This window comes from Gopherus flavomarginatus, chromosome 4 (assembly GCF_025201925.1).
Source record: "Gopherus flavomarginatus isolate rGopFla2 chromosome 4, rGopFla2.mat.asm, whole genome shotgun sequence".
Lineage (NCBI taxonomy): Eukaryota > Metazoa > Chordata > Testudines > Testudinidae > Gopherus > Gopherus flavomarginatus.
Window position 1 is genome coordinate 80,939,495 of NC_066620.1, and position 13,822 is coordinate 80,953,316.

General features: G+C 46.2%; 2 protein-coding genes across 2 annotated transcripts in view; one reads left to right on the plus strand and one right to left on the minus strand.

The window, feature by feature from the left end:
• EDARADD (EDAR associated via death domain) overlaps nucleotides 1–13,822 on the minus strand; it is an 86,795-nt gene that overhangs the window by 69,584 nt on the left and 3,389 nt on the right. The window lies entirely within an intron of this gene.
• Nucleotides 1–13,822, plus strand: part of ERO1B (endoplasmic reticulum oxidoreductase 1 beta) — a 69,995-nt gene that overhangs the window by 30,075 nt on the left and 26,098 nt on the right. Inside the window, exon 5 of the mRNA XM_050950486.1 lies at nucleotides 11,078–11,160. Coding sequence (XP_050806443.1) covers nucleotides 11,078–11,160 — 83 coding nt within the window. The remainder of the gene's footprint in view (nucleotides 1–11,077; nucleotides 11,161–13,822) is intronic.

The following is a 13,822-nucleotide window of genomic DNA, read 5'->3' on the forward strand; positions in this document are numbered from 1 at the left end:
GAGATGTGGGGTGTACAAGGGGGCTCAGGACAGGGAGTTGGGGTGCAGGGGGCTGCAGGATGCAGGCAGGGGGCTTAGGGCAGGGAGTTGGGGAGTGGGGTGCAAGCGAGGTTCGGGCTCAGGCCCAGCACTACTTACCTAAAGCAGCTCCGGGGTGGCAGCAGCACACGCCAGGGCAGGCTCCTTGCATGCCAGCCCTGTCTATGCGCCACTGTGGCCCCTGGGGGTAGGAGAGACGGAGGGCTCCACATTCGCTGCCATTGCTATGTCTCCAGGTACCTACCCCGAAGCGTTCCCGGCCAATGGGAGCTGCTGGGGGTGGTGCCTGGAGGCAAGGGCAAGAATCCTCTGGTCCCCCCCCCCCCGCCTGAGGGCTGCAGGGAAGTGGTGCTGGCCGCTTCTGAGAGCGGCACGGGGCCCGCAACACCGTGGTGGGGCAATCCCACGGGCCGGATCCAAAGCCCTGAGGGGCCAGATCCAGCCCGTGGGCCATAGTTTGCCCACCCCTGATCTAGGCAGTATCAGAACTCAAGGCCTATGGTCATAGGCAGAACTAATACTGCACATCAACATGAGGGAGTTGAGGGCTGTCCGTCTGGAATGCCAGGCATTCCAGACACATCTGCCTTGAAGGTGGTTATCAGCGCTCACAGACAACACCACAATGATGTTTTATATAAACAAACAGGGTGGTGCTCACTCCTCTCCCTGTGCCAGGAAGCCCTCAAGCTCTGGGAATTTTGCATCACCAACTAGATACTCATACAAGCGTCCTACCTCCAGGGACTGCAAAACAAGCTAACCAACCAACTCGGCTGCTGGTTCCTCAGTCACTAATGGTCCCTCAGGCTGGACATCGCTCTTTCAGTTTTCCAGAAGTGGGACTTTCCCCACATAGAGGTGTTCACAACACTGAGCAACCGGAAGTGCCAATGGTTTTGCTCTTTTATGAACCACAGCCTGGGCTCCATCATGGACCCTTTTTCACCTCATGTGGATGAGTCACATGCTCTGTGCGTTCCTACCCTTACCTCTCATACACAGAGTCCTCCTCAAGGTCCACCAGGAAAGAGCTTTGTTGATCCTCATAGCAGTGGTGCTTGGAAGATGCCTATTGGAATGGACGTGAGCAAACACTTGAAGAAGAAAAAATGGTTGCCTACCTCTCATAACCGTTGTTCTTCAAGATGTGTTGCTCATGTCCATTCCAAATCCCATCCGCCTCCCCTCTGTTGGAGTCTTCCAGCAAAAAGGAACAGGTGGTGGGTCAGCAGTGTCCTATATGCACCATGATTAGGGTGCAACTGCAGGGGGCTCCACTGCCGACCCAACAGGTACTGTTAGTGGAAAACCTTCCGATGATCGTGCATGTGGTGCACGCGCACACCTATTGGAATGGACATGAGCAACACATCTCAAAGAACAACAGTTATGAAAGAGAGGTAACTGTTTTTTCCAGCACCCCAGTACTAGATGGCGTTCCAGAGGCAACGATGCTTCTGGTACCAACCAAGCCTAAACTCTGAGAACTGATGGCATTGACAAAAGGCAACTGTTGGGAGCCTTAACCGTCGACAGTACTGACTTTGCCTCTCCCAACTGGCACAAACCATAACTGCATTGACTCCAGCAGTTCAGGCAGACAGGATCTCTCAAGGGAGAGCAGTCTTATTCTGCTGACATTTTTGTTCTCCCCGATTCCCAGAATCCATCATCCCGGTTCCTTCCCTCACTGGAGTGGTCCTGACTACATCAAGAGATGCAGCTTGTGGGAGGAGTTTCTCTCTCATTCTATCAGACAGCCATGGTTTCCCTCCAGTGGAACCGTTGGTGCTACCAGTGGATCCAGACTTGGCATTTTCTTTCTTCGTAGACTCTGAACAACCTGAGGAACTGATGTCTCTTCTTCTGAGGCATGTCTTCCCAGACCAGTCTGGAACCAACTTCCACTTCAGCACCTGCCTCAGAACTGTTGGTACCCTATGGTAGGGAGACTCCCACAGCCACCCTTTGACCCATCTTCCTGGCCTTCTCAGAGATACTGGGACCTGTACCACTCTGCAGAGTCGACCTGATCCCCTAGAGAGTCAGCGAACCCTGCCCCTGAAAGTGAACAACTAGAAATTCCTCTTGACATCATGGAAGAAGAAGATGGCGGTACTGACGAGACTGTCTGTAATAACCTTAGTCCCAGATTTGGACCTTAGCGTCCAAGATATGGGGGTTAGCATGAAAACCTCCAAGCTTAGTTACCAGCTTGGACCTGGTACCTGCTGCCACCACCCAAAAAATTAGAGTGTTTTGGGGCACTCTGGTCCCCCTGAAAAACCTTCCCTGGGGACCCCAAGACCCAAATCCCTTGAGTCTCACAACAAAGGGAAATAATCCTTTTTCCCTTCCCCCCTCCAGGTGCTCCTGGAGAGATACACAGACACAAGCTCTGTGAACCCAAACAGAGTGAATCTCCCTCTCTGTTCCCAATCCTGGAAACAAAAAGTACTTTCCTATTCCCCCCAGAGGGAATGCAAAAATCAGGCTAGCAATCCAACACACAGATCTCCCCGATTCCTTCCTCCCACCAATTCCCTGGTGAGTACAGACTCAATTTCCCTGAAGTAAAGAAAAACTCCAACAGGTCTTAAAAGAAAGCTTTATATAAAAAGAAAGAAAAATAAGTACAAATGTTCTCTCTGTATTAAGATGATACAACACAGGGTCAATTGCTTAAAAGAATATTGAATAAACAGCCCTATTCCAAAAGAATACAAATCAAAGCACTCCAGCACTTATATTCATGCAAATACCAAAGAAAAGAAAACCATAGAACTTACTATCTGATCTCTTTGTCCTTACACTTAGAAACAGAAGACTAGAAAGTAGAGCTACTTCTCCAAAGCTCAGAGAAAGCAGGCAGGCAGAAAACAAAGACTCAGACACACACTTCCCTCCACCCAGAGTTGAAAAAATCCGGTTTCCTGATTGGTCCTCTGGTCAGGTGCTTCAGGTGAACGAGACATTAACCCTTAGCTATCTGTTTATGACACGCCCCCCAAATTGCAGACAGTGGGGAAGCTCACTGGCGGCGATTTCCTTCTAGAACTTGAAAATAAACAGATTAATACAACACATAGGCCTTTACATATACTCCTAAGTATATAACTAACAGACTTCTACATTTTAAGAACACTTTTTAACTACTGAATTCTGGGAAACTCTCACGGGAGAGTGCATCAGCTACTTTGTTAGAAGCTTTTGTGATGTGTTGAATTTCAAAATCAAAATCTTGGAGAGCTAAACTCCAACGAAGAAGTTTCTTGTTGTTCCCCTTGGCAGTATGAAGCCACTTTAGTGCAGCATGGTCAGTTTGTAGTTGGAACCGCCGTCCCCAAACATATGGGCGTAGCTTTTCCAGGGCGTACACAATGGCATAGCATTCCTTTTCACTGACTGACCAGTGACTTTCCCTCTCAGACAGTTTCTTGCTGAGAAACACGACAGGATGGAAGTTGTGATCTGTTGCTTCCTGCATGAGCACTGCTCCTATACCACGCTCAGATGCATCTGTGGTTACTAGGAATGGCTTGTCAAAATCCGGGGCCCTGAGCACGGGGTCAGACATGAGCATCGCCTTAAGCTGGGTAAAGGCCTTTTGACACTCATTAGTCCACTTAACGGCATTTGGCTGGGTCTTTTTGGTCAGGTCGGTCAATGGGGCAGCGATTTGGCTGTAGTGTGGTACAAATCGCCTGTAGTATCCGGCCAAGCCTAAGAAGGATTGGACCTGCTTCTTGGACCGTGGGACAGGCCACTTTTGGATAGCATCCACCTTGGCCTGTAGGGGGTTAATGGTTCCTCGACCCACCTGGTGCCCCAGGTAAGTCACTCTGTTTTGGCCTATTTGACACTTTTTGGCCTTAACAGTTAGTCCGGCCTGCCTGATGCGCTCAAAGACCTTTTCCAGGTGTAGTAGGTGTTCGGGCCAGGAGTCTGAAAAAATGGCCACATCATCGAGGTAGGCAACTGCAAATTCTGCCAGTCCAGCTAGTAGACCATCTACCAGCCTCTGGAAGGTGGCGGGTGCATTTCGAAGGCCGAAAGGAAGGACATTGAATTCATAGACCCCCGCATGGGTGACGAATGCTGACCTCTCCTTGGCAGGTTCATCTAGCGGTACTTGCCAGTACCCCTTGGTTAAGTCTATTGTAGAGATGAACTGGGCACGTCCCAACTTTTCCAATAGCTCATCGGTACGTGGCATTGGATAGTTGTTCGGACGAGTTACAGCATTTAGCTTACGGTAGTCCACGCAAAAGCGTATTTCCCCATCTGGTTTGGGTACCAGAACCACTGGAGATGCCCATGCACTGGTAGATGGGCGGATTATACCCATCTGTAGCATGTTCTGGATCTCCCGTTCTATAGCAGCTTGGGCATGAGGAGACACTTGGTAGGGTGGGGTTCTGATTGGGTGAGCATTACCTGTATCAATGGAGTGGTATGCCCGTTCAGTCCGTCCTGGGGTGGCTGAGAACAATGGGGCGAAGCTAGTGCACAGCTCCTTGATTTGCTGCCGCTGCAGACGTTCCAGGGTGGTTGAGAGGTTCACCTCTTCCACGCCACCGTCTTTTTTCCCGTCGTAGTAGACACCGTCAGGCCACTCAGCATCATCTCCCTGGACTGTAAACTGACAAACCTGTAAGTCTCTCGAATAGAAAGGCTTGAGAGAATTAACATGGTACACTTTAGGCTTTAGTGAGGAATTGGGAAATGCTATGAGGTAGTTTACAGCTCCCAGGCGCTCTTGGACCGTGAATGGCCCTTCCCATGATGCTTCCATCTTATGGGCCTGTTGCGCCTTCAAGACCATAACCTGGTCTCCTACCTTGAAGGAACGTTCTCTGGCATGTCTGTCATACCAGGCCTTTTGCTCTTCCTGAGCATCCTTTAGGTTCTCTCTAGCAAGGGCTAAAGAGTGTCGGAGGGTGCTTTGTAGGTTGCTTACAAAGTCCAGAATGTTAGTTCCTGGAGAAGGCGTAAACCCCTCCCATTGCTGCTTCACCAACTGTAATGGCCCCTTAACCTCGTGACCATACACAAGTTCAAATGGTGAAAACCCTAAACTGGGATGTGGTACAGCCCTGTAGGCAAACAGCAACTGCTGCAACACTAGGTCCCAATTATTGGAGAATTCGTTGATGAATTTTCGTATCATGGCCCCCAAAGTTCCATTGAACCTTTCCACCAGGCCATTGGTTTGATGGTGGTATGGGGTGGCAACCAAGTGATTCACCCCATGAGTTTCCCACAGTTTTTCCATGGTCCCTGCCAGGAAATTAGACCCTGAATCTGTAAGGATGTCGGAGGGCCAACCTACCCTGGCAAAGATGTCTGTTAAGGCCAGGCACACAGTGTTAGCCCTGGTGTTGTCTAGAGCTACTGCTTCCGGCCATCGGGTAGCAAAGTCCACTAAAGTCAGTACGTACTGCTTTCCTCTGGGCGTCTTTTTTGGGAAAGGGCCCAGAATATCCACAGCTACTCGCTGAAATGGGACCTCAATTATGGGGAGTGGCTGGAGAGGGGCCTTGACCTGGTCTTGAGGCTTACCCACTCTTTGGCATACCTCACAAGACCGGACATACTTGGCAACGTCCTTGCCCATCCCCTCCCAGTGGAAGGACTTCCCCAACCGGTCCTTGGTTCTGTTCACCCCAGCATGGCCACTGGGATGATCATGGGCTAAGCTTAAGAGCTTCCCCGGTACTTAGTTGGAACCACCAACTGTTTTTGCGGCTGCCATTCTTCCCGGTGTCCACCAGAAAGAATTTCCTTGTATAAAAGTCCTTGGTCTATAACAAACCGGGATCGATTAGAAGAGCTGAGAGGCGGTGGGGTGCTCCGTGCCGCCGCCCAAGCTTTTTGAAGGCTGTCATCCGCTTCCTGCTCAGTCTGGAACTGTTCCCTTGAGGCTGGGGTTACCAGTTCTTCCTTAGACTGTGGACTTGGGCTTGGTCCCTCTGGAAGCGATGTAGGTGATGGGGTTGTTTCCGTTGCTGGTGAACCGCTCTCCGCTGGTGCACCTGAGGGTATTTCAGGCTCTGGCTGAGCCTTTTGGGTATGGCTGTCTGTTGCTTCTGCCAGTTTTGGCTCGCTGGCGCCCTCTGGCGTTGAGTTTGAAGATGTAGTTGCACTTGCTGGTGCTGGTTGCTGTTCCAGTTCCGGGCCTGGGACTGGAGATGCTGTGGCTGTTTCAGTGGTAGGCATGGAATCCGGGTCCACTACCTCTGTCTGGGTCTCTGGTAACACAGACGGGGCCTCTGTGGACGGTTCAGGAACAGGAATGGGTCTGGAAGCTTGCCTGGTTTGGCTACGTGTAACCATTCCCACTCTCTTGGCCCGCCTCACCTGGTTGGCCAAGTCTTCCCCCAGTAGCATGGGGATAGGATAATTGTCATAGACTGCAAAAGTCCACATTCCTGACCAGCCTTTGTACTGGACAGGCAGTTGAGCTGTAGGCAAGTCTACAGCTTGTGACATGAAGGGGTAAATTGTAACTTTGGCCTTTGGGTTGATGAATTTGGGGTCAACGAAGGATTGGTGGATAGCTGACACTTGTGCCCCCGTGTCTCTCCACGCAGTAACCTTCTTTTCGCCCACTCTCAAATTTTCCCTTCGCTCCAAGGGTATTTGAGAGGCATCCGGGCCTGGGGATCTTTGGTGTGATGGTGGTGTAATGAATTGCACTTGCATGGTGTTCTTGGGACACTTGGCCTTGATATGTCCCAGTTCATTACACTTAAAGCATCTTCCATCTGATGGGTCACTGGGCCGAGGTGAGTTACTGGAGACTGGTGAGGTTGAAGGGTAGGGTATCTGTGGCTTTACTTGGGTGGTATGTGGGGTCTTTGGCTGTCCTCGGTTGTAGGGTTTATGGTCTGTGTGCCCCCTGGGGTAATCGTTCCCCTTGACAGTAGCTTTTTTGCTTTCTGCCAGTTCCATCCATTTGGCTCCAATCTCCCCCGCCTCAGCGATATTCTTGGGGTTTCCATCTTGTATGTACCGTGTGATGTCTTCAGGAACACCATCCAAGAACTGCTCCATTTGTATGAGGAGGTTCAGTTCTTCCAAGGTTTGAATGTTGTTTCCTGTTAGCCAGGCCTCATAGTTTTTTGCAATGTAGTAGGCGTGTTTGGGAAATGACACCTCTGGTTTCCACTTTTGGGTTCTGAAGCGCCGACGGGCATGATCTGGGGTTATCCCCATCCTGTATCTGGCCTTGGTTTGAAAAAGTTTATAGTCATTCATTTGCTGCTTAGGCATTTCAGCTGCCACCTCTGCTAAAGGTCCACTGAGGTGTGGCCTTAATTCTACCATGTACTGGTCTTCGGGGATGCTGTACCCAAGACAGGCTCTTTCAAAGTTTTCCAAGAAGGCCTCGGTGTCATCACCTGCCTTGTAGGTGGGAAATTTCCTGTGCTGTGGAGCAATATTTGGCGCCGGGTTGTTAGGGTTGGCTGGCACAGGCAGCCCAGCTTTTGCCATCTCCAGTTCATGTTTTCTCTGTTTTTCCTTCTCTTCATTCTCTTTTTGGTGTTTTTCCATTTCTTTTTGGTGTTTTTCCATTTCTTTTTGGTGTTTTTCCATGTCTCGGCGGTGGGCCGCCTCCTCTTCTTCTTGCTTCCTTCTGTGGGCCAACTCATCTTCTGCTTGTTTCCTTCGGTAGGCCATCTCTTCTTCTTTTAGTTTTCTTTTGTGTGCTGCCTCTTTGGCTGCCTCTTTGGCTGCCTGTTCTCTTTGGTAGGCTGCCTCTTTGGCTGCCTGTTCTCTTTGGTAGGCTGCCTCTTTGGCTGCCTGTTCTCTTTCTTTCATCTCCATCTCTTTTTGTTTTATTTCCAGTTGTCGCCTGTGTTCAGCTTCTTTGATTTGTTCTTCGGCGTCAATTTTTGCCTTAGAAGTCATGGTTCCTGTTTTCTTGTGTTGGGGTGCCCTCCGGTGTTTATCTTCTGAACTGCAGGTTCTCTGTTGCCTCCTGAAGTCTGCCTAGCAACAGTGCCTTTAGCTAATTTTCCTTTTCTCTCTCTAGCTAATGTTCAATGAAGGGAAACCAGAAAAACCACTTTATTTGCATGCCTATAAGTGCTGGTACTTGCCTCCTAATGGGAGGGCTATTGCATGACAAAAGACCCTTAACATGCAAGCCACAAACTGCGAGAGAGAGCAGAAAAAAAAATTCTCTCTGGTTCCCTTTTAAAACCAACCGTTTCTCTCTGCTAAAAAGCCCTTAGCAGAGAAAAGAAAAATATAATATTTCTACTGGCTTCTGGATTCTGTCTATCTCTCACCAGCTGCCACTCATGTAATAACCTTAGTCCCAGATTTGGACCTTAGCGTCCAAGATATGGGGGTTAGCATGAAAACCTCCAAGCTTAGTTACCAGCTTGGACCTGGTACTTGCTGCCACCACCCAAAAAATTAGAGTGTTTTGGGGCACTCTGGTCCCCCTGAAAAACCTTCCCTGGGGACCCCAAGACCCAAATCCCTTGAGTCTCACAACAAAGGGAAATAATCCTTTTTCCCTTCCCCCCTCCAGGTGCTCCTGGAGAGATACACAGACACAAGCTCTGTGAACCCAAACAGAGTGAATCTCCCTCTCTGTTCCCAATCCTGGAAACAAAAAGTACTTTCCTATTCCCCCCAGAGGGAATGCAAAAATCAGGCTAGCAATCCAACACACAGATCTCCCCGATTCCTTCCTCCCACCAATTCCCTGGTGAGTACAGACTCAATTTCCCTGAAGTAAAGAAAAACTCCAACAGGTCTTAAAAGAAAGCTTTATATAAAAAGAAAGAAAAATAAGTACAAATGTTCTCTCTGTATTAAGATGATACAACACAGGGTCAATTGCTTAAAAGAATATTGAATAAACAGCCCTATTCCAAAAGAATACAAATCAAAGCACTCCAGCACTTATATTCATGCAAATACCAAAGAAAAGAAAACCATAGAACTTACTATCTGATCTCTTTGTCCTTACACTTAGAAACAGAAGACTAGAAAGTAGAGCTACTTCTCCAAAGCTCAGAGAAAGCAGGCAGGCAGAAAACAAAGACTCAGACACACACTTCCCTCCACCCAGAGTTGAAAAAATCCGGTTTCCTGATTGGTCCTCTGGTCAGGTGCTTCAGGTGAACGAGACATTAACCCTTAGCTATCTGTTTATGACACTGTCCTCATATCTGGATAAATAGTCACTCCAATATCTCCGTCCCACCCCCGATGACCATAAGCAGTTCCAGGAACTGTTACATAGTGTTGCAGAGGAACTGCAGATCTCCCTTGAGGAAGTTCAGGATCTTCATCATAAACTCCTGACAGGCCTCCAGATCCAACCAAATAGCACTTCCTGTTAATGAAGCCATTCTGGAACCAGCTTAAACAGTCTGGTGCACCCTGGCCATTTGTGCCCCTATCACTAAGAAGACAGCAAGATACTATTTTATCCCTGCCAAAAGGGTACACTTTCCCTTTTTCTCATCCTGCTGTTAATTCTTTTGGTTGTCTAAGCTGCCACAGAGATTTAGAGGCATCTGTGGAGGATCTGCACTTCAGTGAAACATATCTTTTTAACCAAAAGACAGATAAGTCGTTACACACTCTAAAGGACTCTAGAGCCCCCCTCCACTCCCTGGGAGTACATAAACCACTGTCCCAAAGTGAAAATTCCACAGGCAATTATACAAGGGTAGACCAATGGCTCAGCAGTTTTACCACCAGTGGCCTTATGAGCTAACCTGTAAGAGGCAAAGGGTTCAGAAGTCCCATTTCCATCTGCCTTCTGCAGCAATAGCATCCTAGTTCCAGCCCCAATCTAAATGATATTTTTTGATGGGAGTTTGAGAGCTGCAAACCAATGATGCCGCCACCTGTTGATTCCGCACCCCTTTTGCACTCTTTTCCAGCATCTAGAGTACAATAACAATGAATAAGTGGGTAATAAACATCCATTCTAGCTATACTATCAAATTTATCTCTTTTTTTCCGTCCAAAATGCCGAACCCCTCCCTCCCTTTTCAGGGACCATTCTCAAAAGAAGGTTTTCAAACAAGAAGTACAGATCTTCTTATAGTGAGGAGCAAGTGAGCGGTTACCTCTTCAGTATTAAGGAAAGGGTTTTTACTCAATATGCTTTTTAGTACCCAAAAAGAAAGGCAGCTGGGCTATCCTTGATTTCTGCCATCTTAACTGTCTTATTCACAAATTGAAACTTCCCATGGTCACGCTGGCATCTATAATCCCATCTCTAGAAAAGAACATATAGTTTAAAGCTCTTGATATGTAGGACGCATACTTTCACATGGCATTCATCCCATCAGATGCTTTCTCAGATTCCTGGTGGGCCCTGACCATTTTCAATACAACCCTGAGGGTCACTACTAAGATCTTCTTAGTAATAGCAGCCCATATCAGGCATTGTGGCTTCACCATTTCCCCCTGTCTTGATGACTGGCTTCTCCTTGCTAAGACCATGTCAAGAAGCCTATGAGTCCAATTCATCAATGCCTTCAACTTGTGCTTTCCCCAGTGTAACTCAAAAGTCTTTTGACTTTATCGGAGTGTCTTTAAATTCAGTCACAGCAAGGGCTTACCTGCTGATGGACAGGTTCCAGTGATGAATGATCTCCTAGATCAGATCATGCTTTTGTTCTGTACAAACTGCCTTAAAATTGTAAGTATTCTAGTGGTCCTAATGCTAGTCTTTGAATTTAGTGCTCTATTTAAGTTGAAAGGGAATGTTCACATCAGCACTGGTGCTATATTTCAAGGTATCTGCACAATGTCCAAGCAAATACTTCATTGATTTGTATTACATAGGAAAGGTTTTCAATTTGTTTTTAAAAGGAAACTTTGATTCTGGAGAAGATTCCAAAATCAGCAACATTACCTTGCATCCTCAGAATCCTTGTGTTTTCCATATCAGCAGATTTGTATTTACTGCACAACTTTGACTTCCCTAAGAAAGGGGTGAGGTGAAGGACATCTCCAGTTAACGTTGGTGTACTAAATATAACCTTTCTTACAGTACTCAAAAAGAGCAAATAACACCAAAGAATTGGAAGACTGTGAACAAGCTAACAAACTGGGAGCAATTAACAGTACTCTAAGGTAAGCTGTGCTTAAAGTAAATAGTACCAACAAAAGGTCATCTTGACTCTGGTATGTTATTTTGGAAACTGCTGCTTTTTGTTCTCTTCACTTTTATATAGTCCCTGTAAAAACAGTGGAAAATAGTCATGGTTTTAAATATGAGTTAATGGACTCAAAAACCTCTGAAGCTAAAGATCAGAAGGAAGAGAACAAATATCTTTCCTTTTTTAAAGGAAGATTTTTATTGTATACAAAACTCTGTTAGCAGGGAAGGCAGGAAACCCAGGAAAAAGGGCATCTGAGTTTTTTTTACCACCACTTTGTCATGGGCAGAGTGGTATAAACAAATACTAGAGAATGAGGACTTTGGTCTAAAATCTTTTATCTGCACATCCTGAACTAATTATCTCAGCCTCTAAAATTTCAATGTTAGAACATAGCATTTACTGAGGACTTCATAGGAGGATCTGGATTGCCAGCAGAGAAAAGTTTGGAGCAGGATGTTGAAGGGCCATTTTGATCAGAGGAGCTTGACTGTGCAGCAATGGCAGTTGCTCCATAGTTGAGGAACCAATCTCCTATATGCTCAACTTGGCCCCTTCTATAGCCCCTCCCCCCACCAACCACCATCCTTCCAAAACAAAAAATAAAGTAGATTTGATCTGAAGCAGGAATAATAATTTTCTACAAAACTCAAAATGATTTGGATAAGAGGCTCTTGAGTTAGAGCCCACTTAAAAACTGAGTAGGTAAACAGTTTCAGAATGTAATTAATTTTTTTTTTGACATTTCGTACCACCCATCCTCCCCAAAAAAAGGTAGAAAGATAAAATCAACTTTAGTGGACTTTCCTAACAGAGATCTAGTACTTTTGGGCCCCAGTTTTGAACAGCTAAACCTGACCTGTAAGATCTTTGTTTCTGCTTGGGAACATCATCTTAAGAGTGTTGGCTTCAGGAAGCTCAGCGTAAGCTATAGTAAATCAGTAAGACAGTAAGATTCCTAAGTTTCAGCACTTTCTCTCTCTCTCTGCAGAAACAAGGGCCAAACTGGCCTGTCACTAAGAGAGAATTTTTTCCCAAGAAAGGGAGTTGAAAGGAGTGTGAAAGCTCTTGGGGTAGGGAAAGTGGACAGTGGACATGTAGAGGGTTGGAGAGATAAGCATGCTTCTTGGGAACATGGAAAGTGAGCCTTTAAGTTGGGGTGGGAACGGGAAGATAATCAGTGATTATAGGAACAAGTGGGAGATAGCAGTTATGGGGAGGCCAGCAGGTATCTATGCCTCCCGTGCAAATCCTTCAAACCTAGCAATACACCCTTTTGATGGCTCCTAGCTCTGGGGTATTCTGCCTGTTTGGCTGAATTTAATCAAACTAGGGCTGGCTGCTAGCAAAATACAGGAAGTTGACTGGATGGGGAAGCTCCTAGGAATAGAGCTTCTCTCCACCTGATACACCTTCAGGTTCTTCCTGCTCTTTCCAAATATGACAAAAGGAGGGGGAGAGGGATCCGTGGATCTTGTTGTAGAACTGGGCCCTAGGTTTGTAAAACTGAGTTTGGGTTAACTTAGTCAGAAAGAATGGATGATTGAAGGGATTTATTCATTACTTCCCAAGGCGCCACATGACTGGTATCTACCAATGAGAGAGTTTATTGGTGTTTTGGTTTTGAAATGCTGTAGTTAATGGCTGGCTTACCATTGTTTGCTAAAGGCTCACGACCCAAACATTGTAGTTTGTTACAAATACTACAAGGTAATTGGACAGGAAGAGTTAAGAAAATGTGACAGTTAATTCCTTGGTATTTTCTTCTGTTTTTTTCAAGAGGATAATCCTATTTATAAAGAAATATACAGAATCAAGATGATTGGCTTGTCTCATATTGTAATGTAGAATCAGTTGATGTTAGAGATGGGGCAGAGGAGATGAAAGACCCAAGTCCATCTTTGCCAATGCAGGGTTTATCTACAATATATAAAGACTTGTCTATACAAACACACAGTTCTTGGCAAGCTGGGGTTTGTATTCAACCCGGCACACAGTGAAAGTTCCCTAATGTGCTCTAGTCTACCCTGCATTGAAATAGGAGTAGGTTAAACTGTACTAGGGAATTATTAGTGCACAGCAGCAGTGTCCACATGGTACTTAGTGCATTGCAGGCTAGCACAGGTTAGATTTACACTCCAACTTGCCACGAAAGGTGTATTTGTATGACAAGTCTGAATACAGGTTTGTCTCATCTTACACTGGGGTTACGTTCCGCAGTCAGCGCATAAAGCGAAAATCGCGTATAGTCAAAATTACTTTGAGTGTAATGGCAGGCAGAATCGCCCGCACTACAGAAACAGTATTTAAATTATTTTTCTCTTTTTTTCTTGTTTTTGCCGACCACGTAAAGCTGAAATTGCGCATGTTAAATGCGCCTAAGATGCGATAGACCTGTACAGTCATTTGTGTTCTTTCTCTTGAGATAAATTTACAAGCATTTAACAGGCAATAGCTCATTGATATGTTCCAGTTCCTTTGATATAGTCATTTTAAATTTAGCTCCAGCGATATTGCACACCATTAGTTCTCTGTCTTCAAAATTATCTGTGGTTTTATGATTGCTTATTTTGACACTCTCTTCATGGATACATTTAAGAACACAAATAAAAATATTTTTACAAGTCAAATTCATT